Source organism: Brassica napus, chromosome C4 (assembly GCF_020379485.1).
Source record: "Brassica napus cultivar Da-Ae chromosome C4, Da-Ae, whole genome shotgun sequence".
NCBI classification, from domain to species: Eukaryota; Viridiplantae; Streptophyta; class Magnoliopsida; order Brassicales; family Brassicaceae; genus Brassica; species Brassica napus.
The window spans coordinates 45586993-45614632 of NC_063447.1; the positions used below are offsets into that span (position 1 = coordinate 45586993).

The window sequence follows — 27640 nt, forward strand, 5'->3', positions numbered from 1 at the left end:
AAATTCAATAATTCCATACAGTAATGTATTAGAAAATAAAATCCTCGCGAAAGTGTGGATCCAACTCTAGTAACGTATTAAAATGTGAATCAACCAAATTTTATTTTGTTTGGTTAAGTTGAAGATGGTAATTTCATTTCAAACTGGGTTTGGTAGTTGTTAAAAAAACTGGGTTTGGTAATGTGGAACAGAAGATTCACCGGCTTGGTTACTCTCCATTACTGCATAGGATCCTTCCTACCTTGTCGCTTAAGTAGAGCGTTATTCCGCGTGAGTCGTAATCATATTTATTAGCGGCTCATATACATGCATATACATATATAGTAATAAAACATGATCTATATAGAAATGAAAATCAAGATTCAAAAGAAAGTTCAAATCTAAACTCCTTGACGAAAAAGGGCAGATATGTTTGACCATCTTAAATCTTCCGGTCAAGTCCAAAATGGTGATGTATCCGCCGCTTCGTCAAAAATCTTTTGACTTTTTGACCTTTTCCCTCGCATCGCATCTCCTTTATATCCGTTGAGATCTCGCCGCGTGTAAATGCTATATTCCGAACCGTTGAGATCTCGCCACGTGTAGGATTACTTCCCCAATGTTGGTCTCGTCTCCGTCTTTCTGGTAGATGTTTGGATCTGTTTCTTCTTTGACCAACTTATTATTTTTTTTTTCTTTGCGAAAATCTTTGACCAACTTATTGAAAAAAGAAAGTTTTTAGAGCTTTTTCTTTCTTTCTTCACTGAATGTCCATTGAACACATTCCACAATACTTGAATCTCAATTCATCTCCTCTCTCTCTATCCTTTCGCGAAATCTCATTTGTTCTGAAATCTTACTATTTTGTTAAGAGGAATTTGATTTGTTGATCGCGCGATTAGGGTTTTAAGGAGAAATGATGAAAGCTTCGTTAGGGAGGTTAAGGAGATTCGCATTGCCTAAGGTAGATGCGATTGATATTGGGGAGATCTTCCACACGCCACAGATTGATGGGCTTGCTCGAGCTGCCAAGGTACTAATTTTGTTCTAGAAGAGACTTTGGGGGTATCTTAGGATTTATTTATTTTTAATTCGCTGGTTTGTTTGCTTTTTGATGTTCTTCCGTAGTTGTTTCGAGTTTTTCCGACCAGAACTGAAACTATGTAGTCAACAAACCCTCCATTTTGAAATTGACATTTAGTTATGGCAAGAGATCGAAATAGTAACTAGTGTTTCTTAATTGTTTTTTTCGAGACTATTAAGATTCTTTGGATTTGATTTTAATGATAATGACGATTAAAAAAATGATTATATGGGTGTATAATAGCCTAAGTTATAACTCTTGTTATTTTCAGGATATGCAAGAAATGAGAGAGAGTTATGATAGGTTACTCTCTGTTGCTGCTGCCACTGCTAATAGCGCTTATGGTACATAGACATTCAGTTTTGTTGTTTCTTACATAAAAGGTTAGACTTTAATAATTTTCTTTTATTTGGTTTGGTAATGTCAGAGTTCTCTGAATCATTGGGGGAGATGGGTTCATGCTTGGAGCAAATCTCTCCTCACAATGATGAAGAAAGTGGTAAGTGTGTGTTAGAAGATTCATCTATGATGGATGGAGCTTTGTTTTGGCCTCTTTAGTTGCTGTAACATTGTTTCTTTCTTCTGCAGGTAGAATTTTGCTCAAGTTGGGTCAAGTTCAGTTTGAGCTTCAGAAACTCGTCGACACTTATGTAAGTTGCAACCTTGTACTTTCAGTTTAAGCAATATGTATAATTCTGAACAAACTGAGACAAGTTCTTGTTTTTCTCACTCTCTTTTTCCTTCAGCGTTCTCAAATATTCAAGACCATTACAAAACCTTCAGAGTCACTTCTCAATGAGCTTAGAACCGTCGAGGTATGCTCTAGCCTTTAGTCTTTTCAAAGTTAAGAACTAAATTTTAAGATGACAGGGAACTAACTTAATAATCTCCTCATCTTTTTCTTTCCTCTCAGGATATGAAGCAACAATGTGAAGAAAAGAGGTCAGTCATTTCCCGAAATGTAGTATTTTACGTTTCTCAGTTTTGGATTTGTTGCCTTAACCTTTTCGAGTCTTTACTTACAGAGACGTCGTTAAGCACATGATGAAAGACAAGGTACACCTTAAAGGCGGTAAAGGGGAGAGACTTGTTCGGAGACAGTTGGAGACTGCTCGTGATGAGCTACAAGACGAAGCCACTTTGTGCATTTTCCGGTTGAAATCTCTAAAGGAAGGACAAGCTCGAAGTCTCCTCACACAAGCAGCCCGCCACCACACTGCTCAGGTACCTTTTCGAAATAACGTTACTATCTTCAATTGCTCAACTAGTGTCTCTTATGCTTTCTTTCTTTTGGATAGATGCATATGTTCTTGGCTGGTCTAAAATCGCTTGAGGCAGTAGAGCAACAAGTCAGAATTGCTGCAAAGAGACAACACATCGACTGTGAGCTCTCTGATGACGGGAACGAAATAGAATGTAGCGAGGATGATAATGATGATGATGACAGACATGTTAACAGAGATGGAGAACTCAGTTTTGAATACATAACAAGTGGGCAGCGAGTAGAAGCTCTACCTACACCGCAAGGATCTATGAAGGTAATTTTTAAAATGAACCTGAATTAATTGACAAAAAAAAAAGAACCTGAATCGTCAAAGAAAAGCATTATCCATATTAAATTCGCTCATATGACTGCTATCTTCGTGTAGATTGATGACACAGATCTCTCGTTTCCACGCCCTTCACCATTAGGATCAGCAACAGTATGTTCTTTCTTGATCTAACATCTTATGTACTTGAGAACACTCTATAGTATAGGAATCATGTGATTAAGTCATATATGCTGATGCAGGTAAATGCAGATCATAGAGAAGAGAACTCAACATACCGAGATCGCAGAAGGAGCAGCCATTCAGCACCTTTGTTCTCGGTTAAGCAGACAAGGCAGATGACTCCGTCTGCAAATGCTTACGTATTACCAACTCCGGTCGATTCAAAGTCCTTCACAAAACCGGTCACCAAAACAAACCACAGCGCACACTTGTGGCATTCGTCTCCGCTTGAACCAATAAAACCCGTTCATAAAGATGTGGAAAGCAACCTCTATTCCCGTCTTCCTCGTCCTTCAGAAACTCCTCAGCAAGAAGCTGCACCAAGACACGCGTTTTCTGGACCGGTCAAACCATCATCAACCCGACTTCCAGTTCCGGCTCAGACCCACCAGTCATCTCCTCCAAGGATGTCTCCTACCGCTTCACCTCCGCTCGCTTCTTCTTCTCCACGGATCAACGAACTCCATGAGCTTCCAAGACCACCGGGTCAGCTAGCACCGCCACCACGACGCTCGATATCTCCTGGTCTGACTGGTCACTCAGCTCCTATAACCACTTGGAATCAAGAAAGAAGTAGTGCGGTTGTGTCTGCAAACATTGTAGCGTCACCACTTCCGGTTCCACCTTTGGTTGTACCAAGGAGCTACTCCATACCTTCAAGAGACCAAAGAGGAGGAGGCATGGGTCAACAACAACACTTGCCCGAAACGAATCAGAACAGGGTAGTGTCTCCACCGCCTCTTCCGCTAACTCCAGCGTCTCTGATGAATCTGCGATCCCTGTCTCGGTCTCGAGTCGGGGAAGTTGCTCACAGCGGTCAAATAAGAGGTAACGAACACTTTTTTTTAAAAAACCTTGACACTGCTAAAACTTCATCATCATGACCCCTGGTTTCGAGACAAGAGTTGTTTATGTTGAACGCAGGGGTAAAACTGATTGAACGATGAAGCTGTACAGGGGCGTGGCGTTTGATAAAAACGTTGGGTTGTTAAGACTAGAGACAGAGAGAGGAGGCATAAGTAAATATAGAAGTCAGATATTTTTGTAATTATTTAGTTTTTGAATCTCCTAATTTGTCACCTTAGACCGTTTTTTGTTTTTCCCTTATGTATCTTTTTCATTTTAAAAAGAATTATTTATTGTTTACTGAAAATTTAGAGAAATAAAATGAAATTAGATGAAATATGGCCTTGCATAACTCAATAAGAATTATTTTGGTGGTTTAAACTTTAAAGCCAAAAATACATTAAATGAATTAAAAAAACACAGTAAGGTTCTCTCTCGCGTGAAGACATTGTCGCTCTCATCTCTTTCTAGCCGTGACGGCGCGTGCGTCGGTTACGGTCCCGTTAGTCTTTGTTTTTTTGCTCCCTACCAGATCTCTTCTCCTTCGGTGATATGCTTGATGCCCTAGTAACGGAAGATGACGGAGTCGCTCAGATCTGGTCGTCAGATTTCGCTTTGAAGCTTCTCTCTTTCAATCTGGAGTGAAGGTGAGTTGTAGAAGCTTTGAAGAGTCTGTAGGGGGTCGGATTTAGTTGGCTTAGGGTTTGGTGTCTCAATTTTCTCTGTCTGGTGACGCCCAAACCCTAAAAGAGATAGTGTTGGGGTGGCCATTGTGGAGGGGTGCATGAAGTTTAGTTGCGGTTGTAGTTTGGAGTTTTGCTTGGATTTGGGAGTGCTGTCTTTGTTCATTGGAGTCATCTTCGGTGGTTGTTGATCTTTGATGGCCAATGATTGTGCGTGCTCATCTTTAGTTTTGAGAGGAACTGAAGGAGATAACTGTTTAGCGGAGAGAATGCTTCGTTGATGATCGATTGCCGCCGAGTTGATCGTGTTAGTCCTGGATTTGGAGTGGTTTTTATCCAGTTACCGGCTGTGTGAATAAGTTGTGTTCGGGAAGCTTTTATAGGCTTCGCCGGGGGTGTTGGTGAGTATGAGGCGCGTGGAGAACCCACTCAAGGTCCAATGGCGAGTCTTAGTTGGGATTGAAGGGTGTTTACAGTGACGGTTAAGGATTCTAACCTCTCTCCATTCAGTTTATGTGTTGGTGATGTTCATGTGTTTCCAGTCTATCTCATCGTTCATCTGAACATGTGTTAATTGTTGAAGAGTTCTCGTTAGTTCCATGTGTGGTGCTGGAACGGGTTTCACTGATGGAAGCACTTTTGGTTATTATCTTGCAACTCAAATTATTAGGTGTGCACTGCTCTCACTCTCATATTCTCGTCTGTCTCCAATCAGCTTCACCATTGTTTCAGTCTTTCATGTATCTCCACCATCATTCTCAACTTTGATATCATCTTTTAGTCTAGTTGTGTACCAATCTTTGTTTCCGGATGGTGTCCATCACTTCACCGGTTTATGGCTCCAGAAAGGTTTGATCACCTTTGCTGGTTTTGTGTACTCTCCTGTTCAAATTAATATAAATCTACGAGATGACAAAAAAAAAATTTTAAAGCCAAAGGTAAATATTGTTTTTTTTCTTTCTGATTATGGTATTTGTTTTTTTCTTTCTGATTATGGTATTTGTTTTTATTTCTGATCTGATTTCTAACGTCTATTAAGAAATGAGCACAGTTTATTAAAACCCTTTTAGATGATAAATATCTAACATGTTTCTTTCTATCTTGTCTCCCCCTTTTTTTAATTTGTTACTCACAGTTTGAGCAGAGTATTGGATGGTGCCTAATTTTGCGTAAAATACTGCGGCTGTTACATTCTGAGATGGTGATTGATGTCTGAGTTGCGTGAGACTGAAAAGGAATAAATAACGTTTTAATTAATTTATTATGCCGTTTGGCAAAACAAAAACAAAAAAACGAAAATTAGGCGAAATGGTTGTAAACTAGAAAATAAAAATAAAAGAAAAAGGGGGAAAATAGAAAAGGGGGAGAGCGATGGAAATGGTGATGCGACGATGTTGGGCTTTGTTTATAAGCACGACGAACAAGGCCAGAGAGAGAGAGAGATCAAGAGAGACGAGGTCTCATTCATCATCATCATCATCTTCTACATTATTCCGTGAATGATCGCCGATTTTGGATTTCGTTTCTATTCCTTCCATCACTGCGTGCGTACGATCATCCATTCTTTTGATTTTACCATTATATAGATGATGATCAGAGATTGCTCTTCACTTTTATTTGATGTTTTTCTTCTTCCAAACTTTTTTTTGTTTGTGAGCTGAAAGAGGCTTCTTGTTGTGTTTGTTTGTTTTGAAGAATCTGTGATTGTGTTGTTCTAATTACACCTCTGTGCTTAGTGATCAATGTCTCTCTAGGTGCTTCTCAATTATACCATCTCTTGTGTTTATCTGCTTCAGGCTTAAAGAAACATTGACAATGGTTATGCTTCTATCGGTAATGTTCATTGATCTAATTTGTGTTGTTGTGATTCATCTCAAGACTCCGTTAGAGATTAGTATTTGGGAATTAAGCTGAATTGTGGTGTATATGTTGTTGATTCTTCTTCTTGTTCTCCATTTTTGTTCATTTCAGGAGAGTGTGACAGCTATCAACTCCATAGTCTCTATCTATCCTCATATATATATATATATATATATATATATATATATGTTGCTTCACAATGCTATACCAGGAATCATTTCTCACATAAGTTCTACGTGTCTGATCTAAGTCGCTTGTGGATGCTTATTGACTGATTCTTAGTTCTAAGGTCCTTTGAGCATTGGTTATGGGTGTTCCACAGACTGTTTCAGATGAGGAAGCTCTTGAAGCTTTGTCCTCTGCTTCAAGTTGCAGTTTCTCTCAAAGTGTGCCTGTAAGTGCCATTCTCCATGATTCAGACCTTGTTAACAGAGGTAGTGAGGGAAGCCTCTGCTCCTCCGTGGATAACGTTCATTGGAGTCGAAATGAAGTTAGAAGGATAGTTGGTTTCAAATCAAATGAAACTAGCTCACCGAGTAATGAACTTGTTAGTGGATCGCGTGAAGTTGATATTACTGGTGGGTCGTCGTTAGTCAGGAAACGAGTAAGCTCTCCTCTCAAAACTCTTTTCCCTGAGAAATTTAGAGGAGACCAGATGGATATCAGCTGCAATGGAGAGACGTCTGCTGGTGTTTTGGATGCACAGGATCACAAAAAGGCCAATATCTCCGGAAGATCACACCTCTCCTCCACACGCAGGAGTAGTAAACTTTCATCTATCGTTTTCACGGATGGTCCATTGCTCGACGACTCCAGTGATCTTTATCCCACAAACACAAAGGGTGACGCTTGCTTATATGCACCAGTGAATGAAACCTCTCAAGTACCATGCCATATGAATATTATATCTGTCTCTCCTACACGCTCTCTGTCACCTCTTGGCCCCAGATTTTCCGAGAGAATGAAAGCTCTACAAAATGGGAACATTTTTGACGATGGTGTCTGTTTAAGGAATACCAGTGAAGAAGCTGAATACAAGACTGGTCATCGTAGTTTGTCTGATGATGCTAATACTATCCAGAGAAAGTTTTCAATGGAGAGAGGTATTGAATCAGTTGCTAATACATCTCCATGTAAAAGGTTCGGTAGAAGCTTGAGTGGACGTACCATTCAAAGATCATTGATTGGTTCTTTTGAAGAGTCACTCTTGTCAGGAAGATATTCATATGGGCAAACTAATCAGATCGATGGGTTTCTTGCCATCCTTAGTATTGCTGGTGGAAACATCTCTCCAAAAGCACAGAAGCTTCCATTCTCAGTAACAAGTGTTGGTGATGATTGCTTCTTGTTATACTATGCCTCCATTGATCTCTCTGGTGGATCTTCGTCAAATAAATTGTGGGCACAGAAATTGAAAAAGAATCAAAACAGCTCTGATTCTCAGACCACTAACAGCCGGTTGCGGATCCCTATGAAGGGTCGGATTCAACTGGTACCCTCATGTCTCTGTTTTCTCTTAGTAATGAATTAAAGTCCGATGACTAATTCATGATAGAAGCTTCTCTGCTTTGTTGCAGGTTCTGAGTAACCCAGAAAAGACACCTCTTCACACTTTCCTCTGTGACTATGACTTAACTGATATGCCACACGGTACAAAGGTAACCTCGAACATTTCATCCCGTTGCTTCACTTATTTTGTTATCTCGTTTTAGGTTTCAGATTTGCTTTTGATTCAATGTTTGATCAAATTCTTGTGTTGTGATGATCAGACTTTCCTGCGGCAAAAGGTTACTCTGGCCTCTTCTGTTCCGACAAAAGCCAAATCTGATTCAGTTGATGAGTTCCATTCGCTAAGTGAGTGTGAGAACACGAAGTGTCGTCAGACTTACAGAGAAACAGGACAATGCTGTTCAAAGTCTGGAGTCTTACGCTACGCTCTTCATCTTAAATTTCTTTGCCCTTTACGCAAGAAATGTTCAAAATTAGGTCAAAAGAAAAGCCTGAATGATGAAGAGAGGAGATTCTATTTATACAACGATTTGAGAGTCGTGTTTCCTCAACGGCACACCGATTCTGATGAAGGAAAGGTATGCTCATTTGATAACGTCGTTTTTTCTCCTTTTTTGGGCTAATTTCTACACAAACGCAAACGCGGATTTTGCTTCTGAAATTGCAGTTGAATGTGGAGTATCATTACCCAGAAAATCCAAGATACTTCGACGTAACCAATTGAAACTCTTTTTGTTTGAAGGACAAACTTTACAAAATTTTGCACATAGATTTCTTGCGAGTCAAGGCACCATCGTCTCCCTCCTCCTCAAGGTTGTGCTTCCAAAGTTTCGGCAGAAACGAGCGGCTAATGGATGCTTCACATATATTTTACGATCTAAGTTCATGAAAACATATCATGTTCAAATTATTTTTGTTTATCTTTTAATACTATCTTTTAATTAGGTATACCTTTTCAGCATTTATGAAATATTAAAATACTAGAAGCAACAAAAATGTTACAAGTCTTGCTCTCTACGGTTTGTTTGATTTGCGGTGTACTTTATCGCAAGCTCTTTGTTTAGCTATTCATATATACAGGTTACAACTTACAACCTTGTTTTATAAATAGATCAACAAAACCTTGTATCGAATTCAGACTTTTAAAATTTTCTCATAAAAAATGAATGGATGTATGTTTAGTTTGAGGCCACGTAACCACAAAGGATGTCGAGATCGAGGGTAAATGAACTCACTTGGGCAAAAGTTTATTTTCATGTTTGTAAGATCTTATAAACCACTTAAAAAAAAATATCTTATAAACCCCATTATTTATATGTTCCTAAAATATAAAATTGCAGCTACTTGTTGAAGCACAGGACAAACATCTTAGTGTAAGAACTTGATGTGTTGTTGTCGTTGATCTATATTCAGCTACTGAATCAGTATCAATCACCGTCCACTGATGCATAACAAAAGTCAACTTTATCTATTTCTGATTTCTCCCTACACAAATAATAAGCGAAGCGAATATTTGTGCCGAATCTTTGACAAACAAATTAGATCATACAAATTTTCTTTTCATGTAAATTAGACAGGATCTATATATAGATTTATTTTTCAAGACAATTTTTTATCAATCAAACAGTATATTATTGGTAAAAATATAATTAGTTTTGATAATTATTATATTTCTGAATTGTCTTTCATATAGAAAATTATAAACCAAGAAAAACATGTAAATATATTTTTTAAATATAAATTTTATATAGTATCAAATAAAATCAATATAAAAATAAAATAATGAGTTAATTGGATAAATGATTAATGGTTACTCTTTATTTCAGTTAACTTTTCTCTTCTTTTCAATATTGAATCAGATGTTTCATCGGCACATGCACACGTAATCATCTCAAAGTTACTTATTAATACATATATTAATAAGAAATGGATTCAAATAACTTCAGTATATGTTTTTGCTTCCAAATCAACCTACAAGAATCACAGTGACCAATCTATCACTCAAAGGGTAAATGATAGTTATATCTTTTTTACAGATATATAAAAATAAATAATTATTTAAATGAACAGAACTTCAGTTATTTTGTTTATGCTATGTTAATTCAAACACCATTGTGATAAATTATTGTTTATACTCTCAAAAATTAAACCGAACATCAAATTATTTATATATATTCAGAATATATAGTCGTTATTGCGTTCAATTTTTGAAAGCTTTTATATATTATAAATAATTTGTAATCTCTTTATACATTACATTCACTACTAATAAATCAATCTAATAAATAAATATTTGAATTCACTGCATATTTTCTTTTGATTTAAAAAAAAACATTTCTTACTTCAACCAAATAGATGTTTACTTGCTTGTCGTCACATGCAATTAGTTTAGGAAATAGTTTATCTAACTCCATTTCAACAAAAAATTCTGCCTTTTCTATTCGTGTTAGATCAAGACATGGCGTGTGGGCTAAAATAGGTTCTCCAAGATCAGAAGTAATATGGTTAAAATATCTAAGGATGAGTAATATTTATGGCGGATATTTCTGAGGTTTACCAGAAGCAATATGATGGCTAAGCATGAGAAACACTCTTACTTGAATCAAAGTTATCAAAGAAGTCGTAGCGATACTCATTGTAAAGTATATCAAACTAAAGCTTTCGTTTAAAACAACACTTATCTCCCATTAATATTAGTATATAGTAGATGTTGTTCGAAAATTTAACACATATTAAGTTTAATGATTAGGGAGATCAAAGGTTGGGACTTGAGAAGAGAAACCATGTGAGAGGTAATAAAGCAACCTCGGCAGTATGTTTCTGTAAGGATCAGTTTCTCTTTTGGTCTTCAAATAGGTCATACATCTTTCTACTTCAGACTTGACCTCCAAGTAAACCTCGTGAGCTTTCTCTTTATCATGTAGCTCTTTCTCTCTACCTTTTGTTTCAATCGGTTTCCCAAAATATACGTAATACCGTCCCGGAATCTTTGGAATGAATCCAGGCATATGCAAATCTTGGTTCCTCACTTCTCCTTCTTCATCGTTCCTAATCATATTCCAGATGTTCACAATCAAATGTTATTTATATACAATCTTGAAAAGTGATCGAATATATGAAAAATACCTCAGCTTAATAGTGTCATGTGTTATCTCTTCTATGAGATTCTTCAAGAAAGGTATCTTCATTTGATCATTGTAATCCAAAACCATCTGAGAGATATATATCATTCCATTGCTCAACAAAGTTACTGACTGAACACAAAAACAAGAACGAACAAGAGAGTTGTTCTCACTTGACAGAGATCATCTTCTCCAACAGCACCAAAAGGAATGATTCTTGCTCCAAATTTAGATGCAATCCTCACAAACTCGGAATGTTCAGGCCAAAACAACTTGTATTCTTCACCCTGCAGAAAACTATATCATTAGCCTCTCCAAAAGCCAAACATGGAGAATCATTGGTTACCTTTCTGTGCAAGGCTTCACGGACACCTCCAGGATACAAAACCACATGAGCCTTTGAACGAAGCAGCTTGTAGAAGTTCATATTCGAGACAGGAACTGCGCCTATAATCCTAGCTGAGTCGAACATCTGCATGTCAGGGAGCTTTGAGCCTATCTTTTTGGTAAACATCACTGGATGTGCAAGGCCACGCAACAGAATGTTTCTCTCTTTCAAGAAATGAATAGCTGCTGGACGCAGTTCGAGACCAAACAGCATGTGATTGCCAACATACAGAACCGGTCCTTCCGAAGGTATTCCTTCAAGTGATCTTACTACTGTACCGTCGTCTAGCGTTGAGAGAAATACTGGAGCAGTAGCAGCTGTTAGCAACCTGAGATAGAGAAACATAACACTTCAGTGTTTGGTTAAGCAGTAGCAGTAGCAGAAACAGATTATTATTATTATTATTATTATTGTTGACAAAAAAAATTATTATTATTATTATTTTTCTTTTTTAGGAGCAGACTATAGTATTTTTTTATTATTATTATTTTGCTGAGAAAAAAATATTATTATTATTATTTTAGAAGCAGATTATTGTGTTACTTACCTTTGCGATTGTTCAAACTCTTTGAGCTCATAAGGAGTAGGCAGAGTGTAATCTGAAATGTAATCAAGTATTTTCCCACGGCGATAGTAATAAGAAATTTTGATGATAGTTGCAAGATCTACGCCATCCTCCTAAACATATATTAAAGATCAATTGAGCCGTAGATTAGTAAACCAAACTTACAATCTTGATGAATGTATCGTTATAAGGAGCACCTTACCAAGAAGAGGAACTGTCCATTATTATAAAACTCACGGACTTCACATTTTGGCAATGCAAAACGGAGTCTTTCAATGTCTCCATTGTTGGGTAACCACTGGTCGCGTCCACTGCAATAGCCAAAAAGGTACAACTCAGGTGCCAGATAATATATATAATTCTTTACAAAGAGTTTTATTAATCAAAGAGTTTTGACCACTAGGCTAACTCCTCATAGGTGAACGAACTTCTACTAATAGTGAAAACAGAGAAGTTTACAAGTTTATGAACCTCAGAAGTATTAGTGTTTGGGCTTTGACAGTGTACATGTGGGACTTAGCAGATGCTGAAGCAGACTTAAGCAGTTGAAGCTTCCATAGAAGTGTGTCCTTAGGAAAGATCCTAATCAGAGTCTGTAAATCATTTGTTCTCATGAGTTTATTATCCTAACAAGAATACATTTAATAGTTAAACACTATGATCATGCAATAGTGTCATTTGTTCTTCTAAAATGAAATCTTACAGGGAGATTAGCTGAGGCTTCAAAGAGGTCTCCTAAGAGCCCTCCACCCATCTGCGCGACAGTTTCTTTCAGCATACTTTCGAGCATTGCTGAGAACGGATAACCTATATAATAAAACACAGTTAAGGCCTAAAACACCTGGAAGATTATACAAGGACTTGAAACTTTACCTTCTCTAAACCCAAAATTATCTTCTATCAAGCTTGGAACTTCGTCTGGCAGTGTTTCCAGTAGACTCGATAAAGGTTGCAACATGAAGTTGTTCACGCGTGTGACTGCATCAATCAAAGAGTGTGTTAAAATGAGCACAAGACAAGAGAATCAAGAGAAAGAGCGAGTCGTATCCTTTTACCTGGATTAGCAAGAATCAAGACAATATCAATGTCAGGGTTACTCGCTGCAACATCTAGAGCAAGACAAGCTCCAACAGATTCTCCGACTATATAGATGGGTCTGTTTGGGACACGGTAGTACTCTGACCTAACTGTTCTCTCAATGAGTTTCACAATGTCTGAAAATTTACATAAATAAAGATTAATAATCCATTAGATTATATAAAAGGATAATGAAACAACAGATAAGAAGGCACCTCGAGCAGGTGTACGATCCGTAGCTGGAAAGTGAAGGCACCATACGTCGAATATCCTGTATATATGATTAAAAAGGCAATAAGATTAGAAACAAGAATTGAGTGTGTAAAGTAAGAATCAAAGATTACGTACTCTCCAAGTCTCCTGTGCTGGCGAATGAGCCCTAATCCAGTTCCATCCATCCCTGTAGTTATTTTTATTTAAGAGTTTCGTTAACTTGAGGAACACGTTTTCGTTAAATGGAACAAAAGCACGAACCAGGTATATAGAGGAGAAGAGGAGATCCTGGAGCGTGTGAACTACATTGTAATGGAGAGAACCACCGAGGCGGACCTCCATCTCCGCCGTCTGATGTGTAAAAATTTTCAGCTTCAGACAAAAAATCCCTCAAGCTCTTCCTCTCCTCTGGCCGCGCCGCCTCCGTGTTCGAATACGGATTCACCGTCGCAGTCACTTTCGCTCTATACCGACGGCGTCCAGCCGCGGCGACGGAGGTCCATCTTTGGGTTGACTTGAGGTGGGAAAAATGGAGATTGTGAGCTCTTCTGGAACCACCTGAGGAGAAGACGGGACAGATTCCATCTGTAATGCGAACTGTGGTAAGCGCCATCGACGAGAAAACTCGACTCCGACGGTTTTCTCGGTAGATGAATGTTTTGGCTGTTCCAACTTCATCTTCAAGCGATGGAACACGACAATCTCGTGCTCACGAGAAAACAGCAGATGCGTCTCCGCATTTCTATTTTTCCTCTCTTTTCTTCTTTTGTCTAGGTCGGTTAGGTATTGACATTTTGGTTCGGATTTGGTTTAGACTAATTGTAACGTATAGGTTTATCTTCCATCAGGTAGGGCAGACTTAACACTGTTACAGTGTTACTGGTTCTATAGCCAAAAAAAAAAAAAAAATTCACCCTTAAAATTTATATTTATATAATGTACTATAAAATATTTTTAAAAATTTAACTAATAATATTTTGTATACTTTGTGATGAAAACAAAACTAAATACATATCAAATATTTTTGGGATTTTTTTATTTTTTTGTATTAAACTATAAAATTATTTTTTAAAAATTGATCTTTTAACTATTACTATACGAGGGACAGGTTTGAGCCTCGGGCAGTTGCACTGTTTGTTCCACTAATTAGCCGGCCCTACATCAAAGGAGACTGGGTTCACAAAGGAGAGAACCGATTTTGCCACTGCACCAGCCTCAGAATATGGAACATGATGCCGCTAATCTCTGTCCTTGAGTCTTTAGCCCACAACATCCTAACCAGAACCTGTGAATCCAATAATACCACCACAGATTTGGCATTTGCCACAGATGCATCCAACACTGCCTTATGAATATCCAAAGCATCAGTTACTAGAGCCGAATCAACAAAGTTTCTTGACGTTTCAAAAATAAGGAGGGAAAAAACGAGATCGACCACTCAAAGTTTCTTGAGCAGATTGCCTTTTTTGGCATCCAAGATTGTTGTGCCTAAACATTCCGTTCCGATGTACGTCTACCTTCAAAGAAGAGCCAATTCCGCATTTTTCACAGCCTCCACATGAGGAACAGATCCACTGACGAAAGAGATGTGAATTGGGTCCTCGAATTAATGAGATGGGTAATAAAAGGTTTAGTCACCTGAGATAGTGAAGAGATAAGAGCCATCTCCAACATTTTTGCTACAGAGAAGGAAGACATGAAGATCGTCTTCAATTCCTCCACAACGCTTACACAGAAAAGACGGAACACTCCTATATTAGCAAGGTTAGAGTTAACCGGAATGGTTTTCCTAGCTACTCTGCACAAAAAAATCTTTAAGCTTGGACAGTGCCAGTTTAACATTTCATAATGCCCTAAGCCAGTTCAAAGCCCTTATATATATATCAGTCAACATCATATAACAAAAATAAATAAAAATTGAACTTCCATAAAACAATCAAATTCACAAAATGTTTATAAAAAATAAAACAATAGAATCTATACTATTATTTACAAAATGAACTTTCGCATTCGAGCTCTCACATTAAAACTTAGAGCGGTTCAAGTGGACAATTACCTTAATAATTTTTTTTTTATAATTTATTGTATAACTAAAAAATAATTTTATATTAATAACATTAGATTTATATGTTATATTAAATAATTAATTATGAAGTAATGTAATAAAATTTTAAAACTAAAAACATATTTTTCAAAAATATAGTTCTTATATATATTGTGTAGTTATCTGGAAATAATAGTTTTTATTATAAATATTAAAAAAAATTAAGTAAAACAATTTATAATTAAATGTTAATCAAGTAAAAAATTTTGTATAAAGAAAATTTCTAAAATATTCCTAATATGTGAATGTATTGAAAATGTCAACACAATAACAAGCATATATATTTTGATGAAAACTTTATCATATATAAATAATTTGATGTTTGATTTAAATTTTTTGAGAACATAACTAATAACTTATTTTGTTAGTTTTTAAATTAATAAGATATAAACTAATAAGTATTCGTAAGAAGATTATGTTCGTACGTGAAGATAAAACACCTAAATAAAAATATTAATTGCTGAAATATTGATCTTCTTGCCTAATTGACTTTTATTAAGAATCATTCTTCCAAACGTCTCATCTTCTACTTTCATTCTATTTTGGGTGAAAAAAAGGAAAAATGGTGAACTAGTGGAGAAGGTGGAGACTAGCAAGATGGTAACTAGTCTGGACAAGACTGAGGAAGTGATGGGTCATGGAGTTGGCGATGCTGTCACAGAAACTATGGAGTTTAATGGAACTGAGACAGATGTGGAGGGTAAGGAAGAGGCTAAGGCTGATGAGGATGAATTTCAGGCACTCACAGATGGGGAGGTGGAAACGGTCCAAGTGGATACGAGGGACCCTAAGAACGTGGAGAATGAGCAGGGGGGGATTGGTGATCAGAGTGTTCAAGCAGAGGATGATGAGAAGAAGAAAGGAGCACGTAAGGCGTTGTTCAAGAAAACAACGGCGATCACAATGGGGACTTCTAAGATGAGGTTTGTCCAGGCAGTGCTTTCACCACGGAAGAATGCTCATGCTAAGCCAGGCAAGAGACATGGAGGAGGAGATGGAGCAAGACAGACAGAGGATAAGGGCCCCTTAAACCCTAAACCTTCCTCTTCCAAACCGTGGATCAAATCTCAAGAAGTACTGTGGTCTGATAAGTGGTGGGGTTGGGGAGTTTTTCATTATTTTTTATCAATAAGCTCTATGAGCATTTCTTTGTTGTTGGGAATTGGGGTTTTATGGCATTGTTTTGGCCGATGGGTTTATGTTTTCCTAGTGCTTTTGGTTCTGGTCTTATGTTGGAATAAACTTGGTGCTTTTATTGCTTCTACTATCTCTTCTCGGTCATGGCTGATAGGGACTGTGAGTCTTTTCGTAATGTATTGGTTTATCTGGACGTTGCGGTTTTGGTTTTGGGATGTTTCTCAGGTCTTTGGGATACCAAAAATAGGTTATGGAAGGAGCGGACAGATGAGGTCTTTGGTCTCATCAAACCGAAGACTACAATATCAAGCATTAGTTGAATTTGGCGTGGGAGTTCAGCAGCGGGTAATTGGACATAAAGGTTTCTCTGGATTTGGATATGGAGCTCAAAAGTGTGTACTTGGAAACATGATTTTGTTATGGCTGAGAAATTGGGATAACGAAATTATCACGTATTATGCTTGTGTATACAAAGAATCACGTTTAATGGTTTTTATGTGTTGGTGCAATATTTTATTTCTCATGATGTGGACCAGGAGCTTTATAATTTGCTTAAATTATAAGTCCCTACTGATACTATTCTTACGTGATAGAGGTATTACGGAGGTAAATTGGTGTTGGGGATTTCGAGATGGTTTAATGAGATGGATGGAGTTAGGAACTTGGTGTTTCCTAGAGACCATGCTAATATTCTATTCCAACACGAGATGCGCAAGTGTTTTGAAGAATTAATAAATTTGATGGTTTTAACATGGCAACGTGCCTATTTAATATGGGATTTGGAGAATTCAGGGTATCATTACACCCAGTTTAGGCAGCTCAAATGAGCTTTTCTATATATTTTTTAAATGAGAGCACTAAGTTGGAATTGCCGAGGAATGGGAAGTAAGTGGACGATAAGTTATTTAACGGAGATATGGCATAAACATAAGCCGGATTTTTTATTTTTATCGGAGACAAAGCAAGAATTTGAGTTTGTCCAGAAATTTCAAGGTCATTTCGGATTTGATAATTTGGTCACTGTGGATCCAGTGGGACGAAGTGGTGGATTAGCGCTCTATTACAATAATGAATATCAGGTTAATGTGTTATATTCAAGTAATCGAATGATAGATGTGGAAGCAATGGCTCTTGGGAAAACGGTATATTTGACGTTTGTATATGGAGACCCAGTTCAAGATTTACGAGAACAAGTGTGGGAACGTTTAACTAGATATGGAATTTCGCGATCAGACCCTTGGTTTATTATTGGTGATTTAAATGAGATCACAGAAAATCATGAAAAAGAAGGTGGAGCATTGAGAAATGCGAACTCATTTGTTCCTTTTAACAATATGATAAGGAATTGTGGTCTGAGTTCCCTGCTAAAGGAAATAAGTTGTCATGGCAAGGTAGGAGGGGCAAGGGCAAAGGGGCAGTAATGGTTAGATGTCGTTTAGATCGTGCATTAGCGAATGAGGAGTGGCACACGCTATTCCCCTGTTCTTATACAGAATATTTAGGGATGGTGGCATCAGATCATCGCCCAGTGGTAGCTTATTTAGAAGATAAAGTTTCTAGGAGAAAATGGCAGTTTAGATTTGATAAGAGATGGGTTGGACAAGAAGGTCTTATGGAATCAATTACAATGGGATGGTCCGATAATAATGAAGGAACAAGGACTGGTACAGTGGAACAAATTAGTAATTACCGCCGAGAGATAGCCAAATGGAGGAAAAATAATCCACGTTATGGGAAGGAAAAAATATTGGACTTGCAGAAAGCGTTTGAAGAGGTACAAACAGATGATACTAGATCTCAGGAGGATATTATGGAGGTGTCTAGGAAGTTGCAAGAGGCATACAAGGACGAGGAGGAGTATTGGCATCAGAAAAGCAGAAATATGTGGTATTCATCTGGAGATCTCAATACAAAATTCTAACACGCTTTAACTAAGCAACGAAGGGTCCGTAATAGGATAGTAGGGCTACATGATGTTGAGGGAAATTGGATTACAGAGGACAATGGAATAGAGAGAGTGGCGGTTGAATATTTTGAGGAATTATTTACTACAACCTCTCCATCGGAGGTTGACGAGTTCCTCTCAGAGGTAACACCAGACATAACTCCACAGATGAATCAACAATTACTGCGGATAGCGACAGAGGATGAAGTCAGAGAGGCTCTGTTTATGATGCATCCAGAGAAGGCACCAGGGCCGGATGGCATGACAGCTCTCTTTTTTCAACATTCATGGCATATCATTAAGAGAGATTTGGTGGAGATGGTGAATGATTTTTTGGTGTCTGGAAAAATGGATGCAAGGTTAAATATTACTAATATTTGTATGATTCCAAAGATAGAGAGGCCTACAAGGATGACGGAGCTGCGACCTATCAGCTTATGTAATGTAGGGTATAAAATTATTTCGAAGGTTTTGTGTCAACGTTTGAAGTTATTGCTCCCTTCCCTGGTCTCAGAAACGCAATTGGCATTTGTGGCAGGACAGCTGATTTATGATAATATTCTTGTAGCACAGGAAATGTTTCATGGATTACAGACTAATGAGACGTGTAAAGGAAAGTATATGGCAGTCAAAACGGATATGAGTAAGGCCTACGACCGGGTAGAATGTGAATTTATTAAGGCATTATTACAGAACATGGGGTTCCATGATCATTGGATTAAACTAATGAAGGAATGTATATCATCGGTTCAATATCGGGTTCTTTTAAATGGCCAACCTCGAGGACTCATTATACCACAGAGGGGCTTACGTCAAGGAGATCCTTTATCTCCCTATTTATTTATTCTATGTACCGAGGCTTTGATAATGAATATTAAGAAGGCGGAGAGGGAGAAACAATTAACACGAATAAAGGTGGCCAGAGCATGCCCTTCAATATCGCATTTGCTTTTTGCGGACGACAGTCTCTTCTTTTGTAAAGCTCAAAAGGAAGAGCGTCACACCATTCTAAGGATCTTAAAGGAATATGAGAAAGCTTCAGGTCAACTAATAAACTTTGATAAGTCTTCAATTCAATTTGGACACAAAATCGAAGAATCTGTCCGACAAGAGCTAAGAGATATTTTGGGCATACAGAATCTGGGAGGAATGAGAACTTATCTAGGATTTCCGGAAAGTCTTGGGGGTTCTAAGATACAAGTTTTTGTCTTTGTACAGGATCGGCTAAATAATAGGGTCAATGGCTGGACTTTTAAGTTCTTTACGAAAGGAGGAAAAGAGGTGATCATCAAATCAGTGATTACGGCTTTGCCAAATCATGTGATGTCTTGCTATCGATTACCCAAGGCTACTGCAAAAAAGCTGACGAGTGTGGTAGCTCAATTTTGGTGGAGCCCTGGCGGTAATACAAGAGGAATGCATTGGAAATCATGGGACAAAGTATGTGTTAGTAAGGAGGATGGAGGTTTAGGTTTTAAAGATATCACTGATTTCAACACAGCGATGCTTGGTAAACAATTATGGAGGCTGATAGAGAAGCCAAATACCTTATTTTCTCGAGTTTTTAAAGGTCGGTATTACAGGAATGCATCACCCCTGGAGCCGATCCGTTCATATTCTCCGTCATACGGTTGGCGGAGTATTGTTTCTGCTAGATCTCTGGTAAGCAAAGGACTAATCAAAAGGGTGGGAACATGATCTTCTATATCCGTATGGAATGATCCTTGGCTCCCAACCACTCGCCCGAAACCAGCAAATAAAAATCAACACAATCTTTACCCGGACCTTACAGTGGATTCTCTTATTGATCCTCATTTGCGAAGATGGAATTCGCCGGCGCTTCGGGCTTCGGTGGACCCACATGATGTGAAATTAATAGAAAGTATACCTTTGAGTAGAACTCGGATGGCAGACAAAGATGGATGGCATTTCAAAAATAATGGAAAATACACGGTTAAATCTGGATATCAGGTTAAAAGGATATACCCAGATAAGGAAAAACCACTATTAGTGTTTGGACCCACGATGGATACTTTAAAGGCATATTGTTGGAAAATACGGTGTCCACCAAAGATTAAGCATTTTCTATGGCAATTGGTGACAGGGTGTATAGCAGTCAAGAAGAATCTGCATAAGCGAGGGATAGCCGGAGATATCGTTTGTGCAAGATGTGGAGCTGAGGAGGAATCGATCAACAAGTTCTCTCTTTGTGAACATGGATCATCTCTTTTGGAGAATTGTTCCACAGATGGAGGATCATCAGTTTGCATGGATACTATGGTATATATGGAAATGAAGAAATAATAAAGTTTTTAGTAATCTGGATGTGGATCCGTTGGATACCCTTAAACTGGCAGAAACAGAATCAAAACTCTGGGCTGAGGCACAAATACTGACTGATCACAAGAGGATTCCACAGGTAGAGGCTACGATTCTTCCGTCAATTCCAGGAAGATGGTGTTTTACGGATGGTTCCTGGAAAAAGAATGAGGTTTTTTCAGGTCAAGGATGGTACAGTACTCTAGAAGGATTTGCGGGTTTGATGGGTGCAAGGAATGTTCGGGCTTCCCTTACTCCTCTTCATGCGGAGATTGAAGCTTTATTATGGGCAATGGAATGTATGAAAAACTTACGACAATTTCAGGTTACGTTTACAACGGATTGTTCTCAATTGGTGAAGATGGTTTCAGAACCAGAATAATGGCCAGCATTTGCAAGTTATTTGGAAGATATAACAGCCTGAAAGAGAGTTTTTTTCGAGCAGAGATTATCTATGTATCAAGAACGCAGAACAAGAAGGCGGATAGCTTAGCCCGCAGTGCTAGGAAGGAAAGGTCTTTTGTAGTTCACATGGATCAAGATCTCCTAGTTTGGTTCACAGAGTCAATATGAATCTGTAAAGTTGATGACAAAAAAAAAATTGACTATTATTAAGATTGGTGAACAGTGAACACAATAGAAAGGCAAATTCGAAATGACGCGTAAGTCCTAATAATGTCAATATATCAGGGTTGGCTCTGAGATTTTAGGAGCTTTAGGCGACTTAATAAATAAATTGTTTTTATAAATCTGGATTTTTTTTTTATAAATTTGGTAGCTTATGTCTATGTAATTTTCTTTAAAAAAATTAGGAGCTCTAAGCGAATATTTTATCCGGCGTTGTCTAGAACCGGCCAAAATACATGATACCACTCTTATCACAATTTTTTAGTTTTGTAGAAATTTAAAAAATAATAAAATAGTCACATTACCCACGTACTTGTGAATACGAAAACAATGATCAAAGAAATGAATCCATAGAAATAGAAACTAAAATTCTAGCAATAGCAAAAGAAAAAACTGGAAATTGGAGGCACGACAGAAGAGAAAGAGGCATCAAGAAAAACTGTTTTGTAGTTATCTTTTAATTAGGATTTTATTTATATTTTAAAATAGTAGATTACTAATAACTATTTAATAACATATTTAACAACTTTATTTGTTACAATTTTTTTAATAAATATTGTTAAAAGGTCCATCAAATGTTATTCTAATTAAAAATGCCCACAAGTATTATTGTAAGTAAAAAAAACTTACAAAAACTTTAATTATGGCAACAAAAAGAAAAATTCTAAAACATGCCCACTAAAATCTAATGCCCTAAGCCACCGCTTCACTGGCTTATGCCGTAGGCCGGCCCTGAGCTTGGGAGAGGTCTTGACCTACCAAACACTTTTATGCCAGTCAAGTCTCAAGTGTCTGATCTGCAGAGACATTATTTGAGAGCCTAGCCAAGTTATATCTTGATTTGGTAATGTACTCACCCGATGGATCCCTTCGTAGCCAAATACCTCGATCCAAATGGGAGACAGAGCTAGTAAGAACGCCTTTCACTTATCCGTCATACTGACGTATATCCCTCATACGTGTCTCTTTAGATTATTTATTTTCATATATCTTATAAATATTGTTTTCTTAATATTTTTCTTCCAACAAAACTAATATGAGTTCATCTTAAATTTTATATGTTATATGAAATCTATAACTTTATTGATAAATCAGAATAAAGATTTATGAGAATTAATCATGTAGTTTGCTTTAGTGACCATATTTTTTAAAGAAAAAATCCTATAAATTGCCCCATGGTAGATTTGTTTCATTGTAGCCTATTGGTTAGTTTTTTTCTTTTTAACACTGAGAACTTCAAGTTCAAAAGGACAACATAGTGTTTCCTAGATGAAATACAATAATCCACCAATAGATGGTATGAATAACTCAAATAAGCAACCAAAATGAAAGATGCAAGAAGAAAGCCGAGAGGTTGAAATCAGCAGACTGATTAAATGTGACCAAGATGCAATGCATCAGAGAGTCAAGCACTTCTTTCTTTACTCAGGAAAAGATAGAGCCAAGATGGACGAGGCCAACTCATACCTCCACACAGCTACATATGACTAAAACTGATGATCTGGTGATACTTGTAGCAATATCATGACCACTATTAATGGAAACAGAGCATCTTCGACTGAAGACACAATTACAAAGGTCGCATGTTTGCCATCGAAGATTCAAAAATAGGGGACAAATTGTTAAAGCATAAGTTTGGACTCTTGAAAAACTTTGTCTCTTCTTTTATCCACAGTAACGGCTTGAGAATAAACTAACTTTTGAAGATGCATCTCTAAAGATCAATTCCCACCAATTTTGATCTTTGGTAGTCTAACCGAGGCCATTAACATATTAAATAGAGAGAAAAAACCTGTCACCGAAATGTCATACGTAAATCGACAAAAACCACCGTTGCTCCACAAGGTTCTAGAAATTAAACGGAGAGGCCGTCGCTCCAGCAGAAACCATCAACTCTCAAAGATGACACCATAAAATACGAGAAAATAGTGGACCATAACCCTTAACCCACATAAGGCTGAAACTTGAGTCACCAATACCACGTGCAGCCACTGAAACCACCCCAGGAACGAGCAAGTTGGCCTCAAGCACCACCACAACCAACCTCTACACCAGAAGAGCCACCTCTCGTCACCAGATCTAGAGTGACGGCAAACTTTTTCAGCCCACCTATTGGTTAGTTTCTATGAATGTTTGGATCGTAACCGACTAAAAAACTTGTGTCAAAACATAAGATAATAATATTGATTAATTTTTATGAGTAAATGAATTTATTTTTTTTATTGATTTAGAACTCATAAATAACTGTTTTTAACAATATGCACTTTACACAAGTGGCTTAGTATACCGGTATTTTTTAAATAAAATTTTTGTAAACTATTTGGTAGAAATAAACGAACTGAAAGAGAAAAAATATTTTAGCTTGCTTTAGAAACTTCGGTAACTTATTTATATTTAGATGATTTTTGTAGTCTCTACCATTGCTCTAGAAAAAAAAAAAGAAATTGACACAACATTTCATGTTATTTTTCTTTTAATTTGTATTAGGCTAGGAATTTATATTAATTATATATATATATATTTTATGTTGATATATGATATTGTATATTTTAACAAACTTTTAAATATTTTTTATTGATCTCTTTAATGTTAATTTTCCAAAGAGTTAGCATTGTATCAAATTAAATCCTTCTTAATGAGTTACATAAAATTAATTTGTATTTTGAAAAAATATTTTGAAATATTAATTTATAAAAATATAAATTAAGATAGTGATTCGATATATTTTTTTAAATTACATGTGAAAGTTTTCAATATTATGAAGCTTCAGCTTTAAAATTATATATGAATTATATTCTTCTTAAAAGTTTTGTAATTCTTAAAATGTTTTTGTTAATTTTCCAAAATAATAGTATATATCAAGGTAATTTATTTTAAAATAGCATATATTTTTGTATTATTTTTTTAATAATCATTAATTAATTTTAAGTTAATTTTCAAAATAGTATAGATATAAAGTTGATTAATTTTTAATGATTTTTTTGTTAGTTTCCCTAATTCCGTAAGGATTTCTATTTTCTTGGGAAAGAAATATTTTCCTTTTGATTTACTGAAAAATTCGAAATATTAAACTAAAATAAACATATTTATCAGGTTATATACTATTTAATGAGATATATAATATTAATTTTTATTATGAAGCAGATTTTTTTTGTAAATCTTAATATTTTTAAAATATAAATTAAGATGGTGATTTGGTATATTTTATTGATATTTAAATTTCTAAGTGAATATTTTCAAAATTATGTAGCTTCAAATTTTAAATTGTATATGAGTTAAAAATTTATAGCTTTGGTTCTTATATTTTTGTTGTATTTCTAAAACCTTTTTGTTAATTTTCGAAAAACAATAGTATATATCAAGTTGATTCCTTTTAAAGGATTTTTTTTAGTTTATTTTATTTTATATGGACTTCTAAAATAATTTGTGATTTAAATTCTAATAGATTTTATATTTTAATGTTTTGCATTCTTTTTCTGAAAAAAATATTAACTAATTTTATGCTGATATTTAAAAACTAGTATATATATATCAGTTTGATTCATTTTATTTTTGTTTTGTAAGTTTACCTTATTTTGTAAGGAATTCTATTCTGTTTTGAATGAAATATGTTTTTTGAAATTTTGACATTTTGAAAATAGTAAGATAAAATAATGATTTGACAAATTATAGTTGGTGGTTTTAAATCCTATGTAAACACTCTCAATGGTTTATAAGTTCAAGTTTTACATAGTATAGAATGAATGATACTATATAAATAGAGAAGAAAATTATATTTGGCCACAATATACAAAATAACCAAAACATAAGTAAAATATAATAAGAATATAAGTAAAACATAAGAAAAAGTAAAAAATATATAAGTTGAAATTTGTGGCATTAAAGACAATTTTTTTAAGATGGCAGGTACATGTGGCAATGACATGTTATGATGAGAATGTGGCACCATTTCGTTCTGCGTTGGCCATATCGGTTCCTTTTCCTAGTCAGACAAATAGATGCATGCTCCTCACTAAACAACAATCCAAGAACCATAAACCCAATGGAGAGTCCCATGTCACTACTTTTGTGTTGTTACCGATGAAGAAACATCTGTCACAATTCTTGGATTCCCTTTAGTGCTTGGATCTACCGTCTCGAAGTAAGGAACTTTCTGATGTAGATGGTTATAGGAAAGATCCAGACTACACAATTCCATCTTAGTGAGCTCAAATGGAACTGTACTCGTAAGAGTTAAGGTTGTTTGAAACTAAAAACTAAAACCATTTGCAAACTCATGCAAATGGAAACAAGAAGCTCGGAGACCAACCTGGTAGTCCTCGACCAAAATGACAAGGACGAGTAGAACGATAAGGAGGGTTCAGCAAAGGGGATACATCAGCCACTTTAGACAGAGTTGGTGTTGATTGATAAATTTATGAGGATAGAGATTGAAAGAATTATTATGAACTCTCATGGAAAATAATGTTACAATGCGTAAATTTAAATTAAAGATGATTTTTATTGTGTACATATAAACCTAATTTTCTAAACTAATATGAAATAATTCATCTTATATGTTCTAAGATATTGATGTATATTTTTAATCTTGACTGTTAGATTTGGACTGATCTTTCTAGATCTCCCAATATTAATTGTGTAGAACATAGCTGCAAAACAATAAGAAACTATTAATACATGGAACCAAGATATCTCGAGGTAACAACCACGCCATGAAAGCACGCATTACCCTAACCCATCATACACAGAAGACTATTATTTATCAATCTTGAACTTGACCCTTGCAGGTAACCTGAACGAGAGCTTCCCCTAACCCAAAGTTGATCAAAACATCACAAGGAATTGGATCGAAAAGCATTGAGACAATATTATACTCTCCTTGTAGGTATTCATCACTAATCCCCAAGTCAATATACATATGTAAGTGGCTTTGGTATTTCTCGAAAGATACTCATATCCTATCTGAGTAGTTGTGTGCCAGCCAGAGATATTTTTGTTTACGATTTTACCACCCCACTGTACATTTTCTGGCGTCCAATATCCAATCGATGTGAGATCACTGAACTTTTTGAGGCCGACACCCAACCACTAAGATCCATTTTTATGAACCTACATATACGTTTATTTATGTATAAAACTAAAATTAATTAATTGAAGGAATATATTAGACCTAAAATAATATTACTATATTATACAGAATTGCTATTTTTCTCAGAACATAGAGAAAGAAATACCAGTCTTTATTGTAGGGGACGAAGTCGAGATAAGTTGGAGTAAATTTTGCGCTAAATATTATAGCATATAGAGACAAAATAGCAAGAGATGATATTAGGACCATCTAAAATTAACTAACAAAGTATATATAATAAACAAAATTAATTAAATTACTAAATATCCATATTTAAGGGTGGATGAGGTCAAAGTAATACACAAAAAAATATGCAAAAAATAAATAAGAGACAAGTTTTTTTTCGATTTCACTATAACAAGATATCAATTACACTAATCTTTTCTATTACAAAAACTCTTTAAGATAAAATCCAATCCTAAGTTAAAACTCATCCTAGAGCATAGACCTTGATTTATTAGGATCACTTAACCATAAGCTAAATTTCAATCTTTTAACATGTAGTTCAACAACTACGTCAGCAGTAACACCAAAGGCTTGATCATACAAGTACAAACAAAAAATATTTTGAATTTTCTTTTTTACGTCTTCCTTGACAAAGATGTCAGTTAGGGTCAAAACCCAGAGCTCAAAAGCAAATTAACTTTCTTTTTTCTTAAGGAATAATTCTCTTTTTTCAAATAATTATCATTTATATGTAATGTAAACTTCATAATAAATATATTCCATTTTTTAAAATTTTAATAAATCCTTAGATATCACAAAACACAAACCTCAACATAACTCATCTTCATAACAAAAACATATCCTCTCTCATGTAATACTTCACCGAACTGATGCATAATACTTCAGAAATATTTATGTTCACCATATGCCAAAAGTGAGTTTGGTTTAGGGATCTTCCAAAGTAGACGTCGGAGAGATTGCACATCCAATAAGGATCGTGCAACTGCTTTGTATGAAACCATCAAATCAACATAGATTGTATCATCTCGTGAGAGTGTATATGCAGCACATTATCAAATTTATAATGTTATTATTGATTAATTATTTTATATAACAACTTCTTTAGTTGATATTTATGAAAAACGAATTGATTATCTCGACATAATTTTTTGGTGGACACGTTAACATATCTTAAAGAACACAATATATTGGGAAAACTGACAGAATATAATGAGAATGTTTTTGTCTCTTCATACTTTTGCATTAATTGGTTAGTTTTAGACAAAATTAATTACAGTTATAATAACGTAAACAATTATTAAACATTATATATATA

The 27640-nt window shown here is 35.8% G+C and overlaps 3 protein-coding genes across 6 annotated transcripts; 2 read left to right on the plus strand and 1 right to left on the minus strand.

The window, feature by feature from the left end:
* The first annotated feature begins 669 nt into the window (after positions 1-669).
* LOC106435262 (uncharacterized protein At2g33490-like) lies at positions 670-4018 on the plus strand. 2 transcript variants are annotated; one of them, XM_013876125.3, is made up of 11 exons: positions 670-1012; positions 1335-1407; positions 1491-1562; positions 1652-1713; positions 1810-1878; positions 1977-2005; positions 2089-2287; positions 2362-2601; positions 2713-2766; positions 2856-3663; positions 3760-4018. In XM_013876125.3, exons 1-11 carry the CDS (start codon positions 896-898, stop codon positions 3780-3782), a joined length of 1746 nt encoding a protein of 581 aa, XP_013731579.1. In that variant the 5' UTR covers positions 670-895; the 3' UTR covers positions 3783-4018. The 2 variants fall into 2 exon arrangements, with proteins under 2 accessions (XP_013731579.1, XP_048612157.1); XM_048756200.1 differs by lacking the exon at positions 3760-4018 and having other exon boundaries at positions 2856-3753.
* Positions 4019-5561: 1543 nt separating this feature from the next.
* Positions 5562-8748, plus strand: LOC106435263. Of its 2 annotated transcripts, none has more exons than XM_013876127.3 (5): positions 5562-6197; positions 6336-7716; positions 7802-7882; positions 7994-8311; positions 8401-8748. In XM_013876127.3, exons 2-5 carry the CDS (start codon positions 6532-6534, stop codon positions 8455-8457), a joined length of 1641 nt encoding a protein of 546 aa, XP_013731581.1. In that variant the 5' UTR covers positions 5562-6197; positions 6336-6531; the 3' UTR covers positions 8458-8748. The 2 variants fall into 2 exon arrangements, with proteins under 2 accessions (XP_013731581.1, XP_013731580.1); XM_013876126.3 differs by having other exon boundaries at positions 5563-5908.
* A 1614-nt stretch (positions 8749-10362) lies between these two features.
* LOC106435271 (phytyl ester synthase 2, chloroplastic) lies at positions 10363-13810 on the minus strand. 2 transcript variants are annotated; one of them, XM_013876138.3, is made up of 13 exons: positions 13360-13810; positions 13234-13285; positions 13101-13156; positions 12864-13022; positions 12682-12786; positions 12512-12615; positions 12280-12401; positions 12011-12119; positions 11791-11921; positions 11202-11571; positions 11029-11142; positions 10860-10945; positions 10363-10781 (listed from the first exon to the last, which is right to left on the minus strand). In XM_013876138.3, the coding sequence occupies exons 1-13, from the start codon at positions 13709-13711 to the stop codon at positions 10472-10474; spliced, it is 2070 nt and encodes a 689-aa protein (XP_013731592.1). In that variant the 5' UTR covers positions 13712-13810; the 3' UTR covers positions 10363-10471. The 2 variants fall into 2 exon arrangements, with proteins under 2 accessions (XP_013731592.1, XP_022568356.1); XM_022712635.1 differs by having other exon boundaries at positions 13234-13290; positions 13343-13440.
* Positions 13811-27640: the final 13830 nt, after the last annotated feature.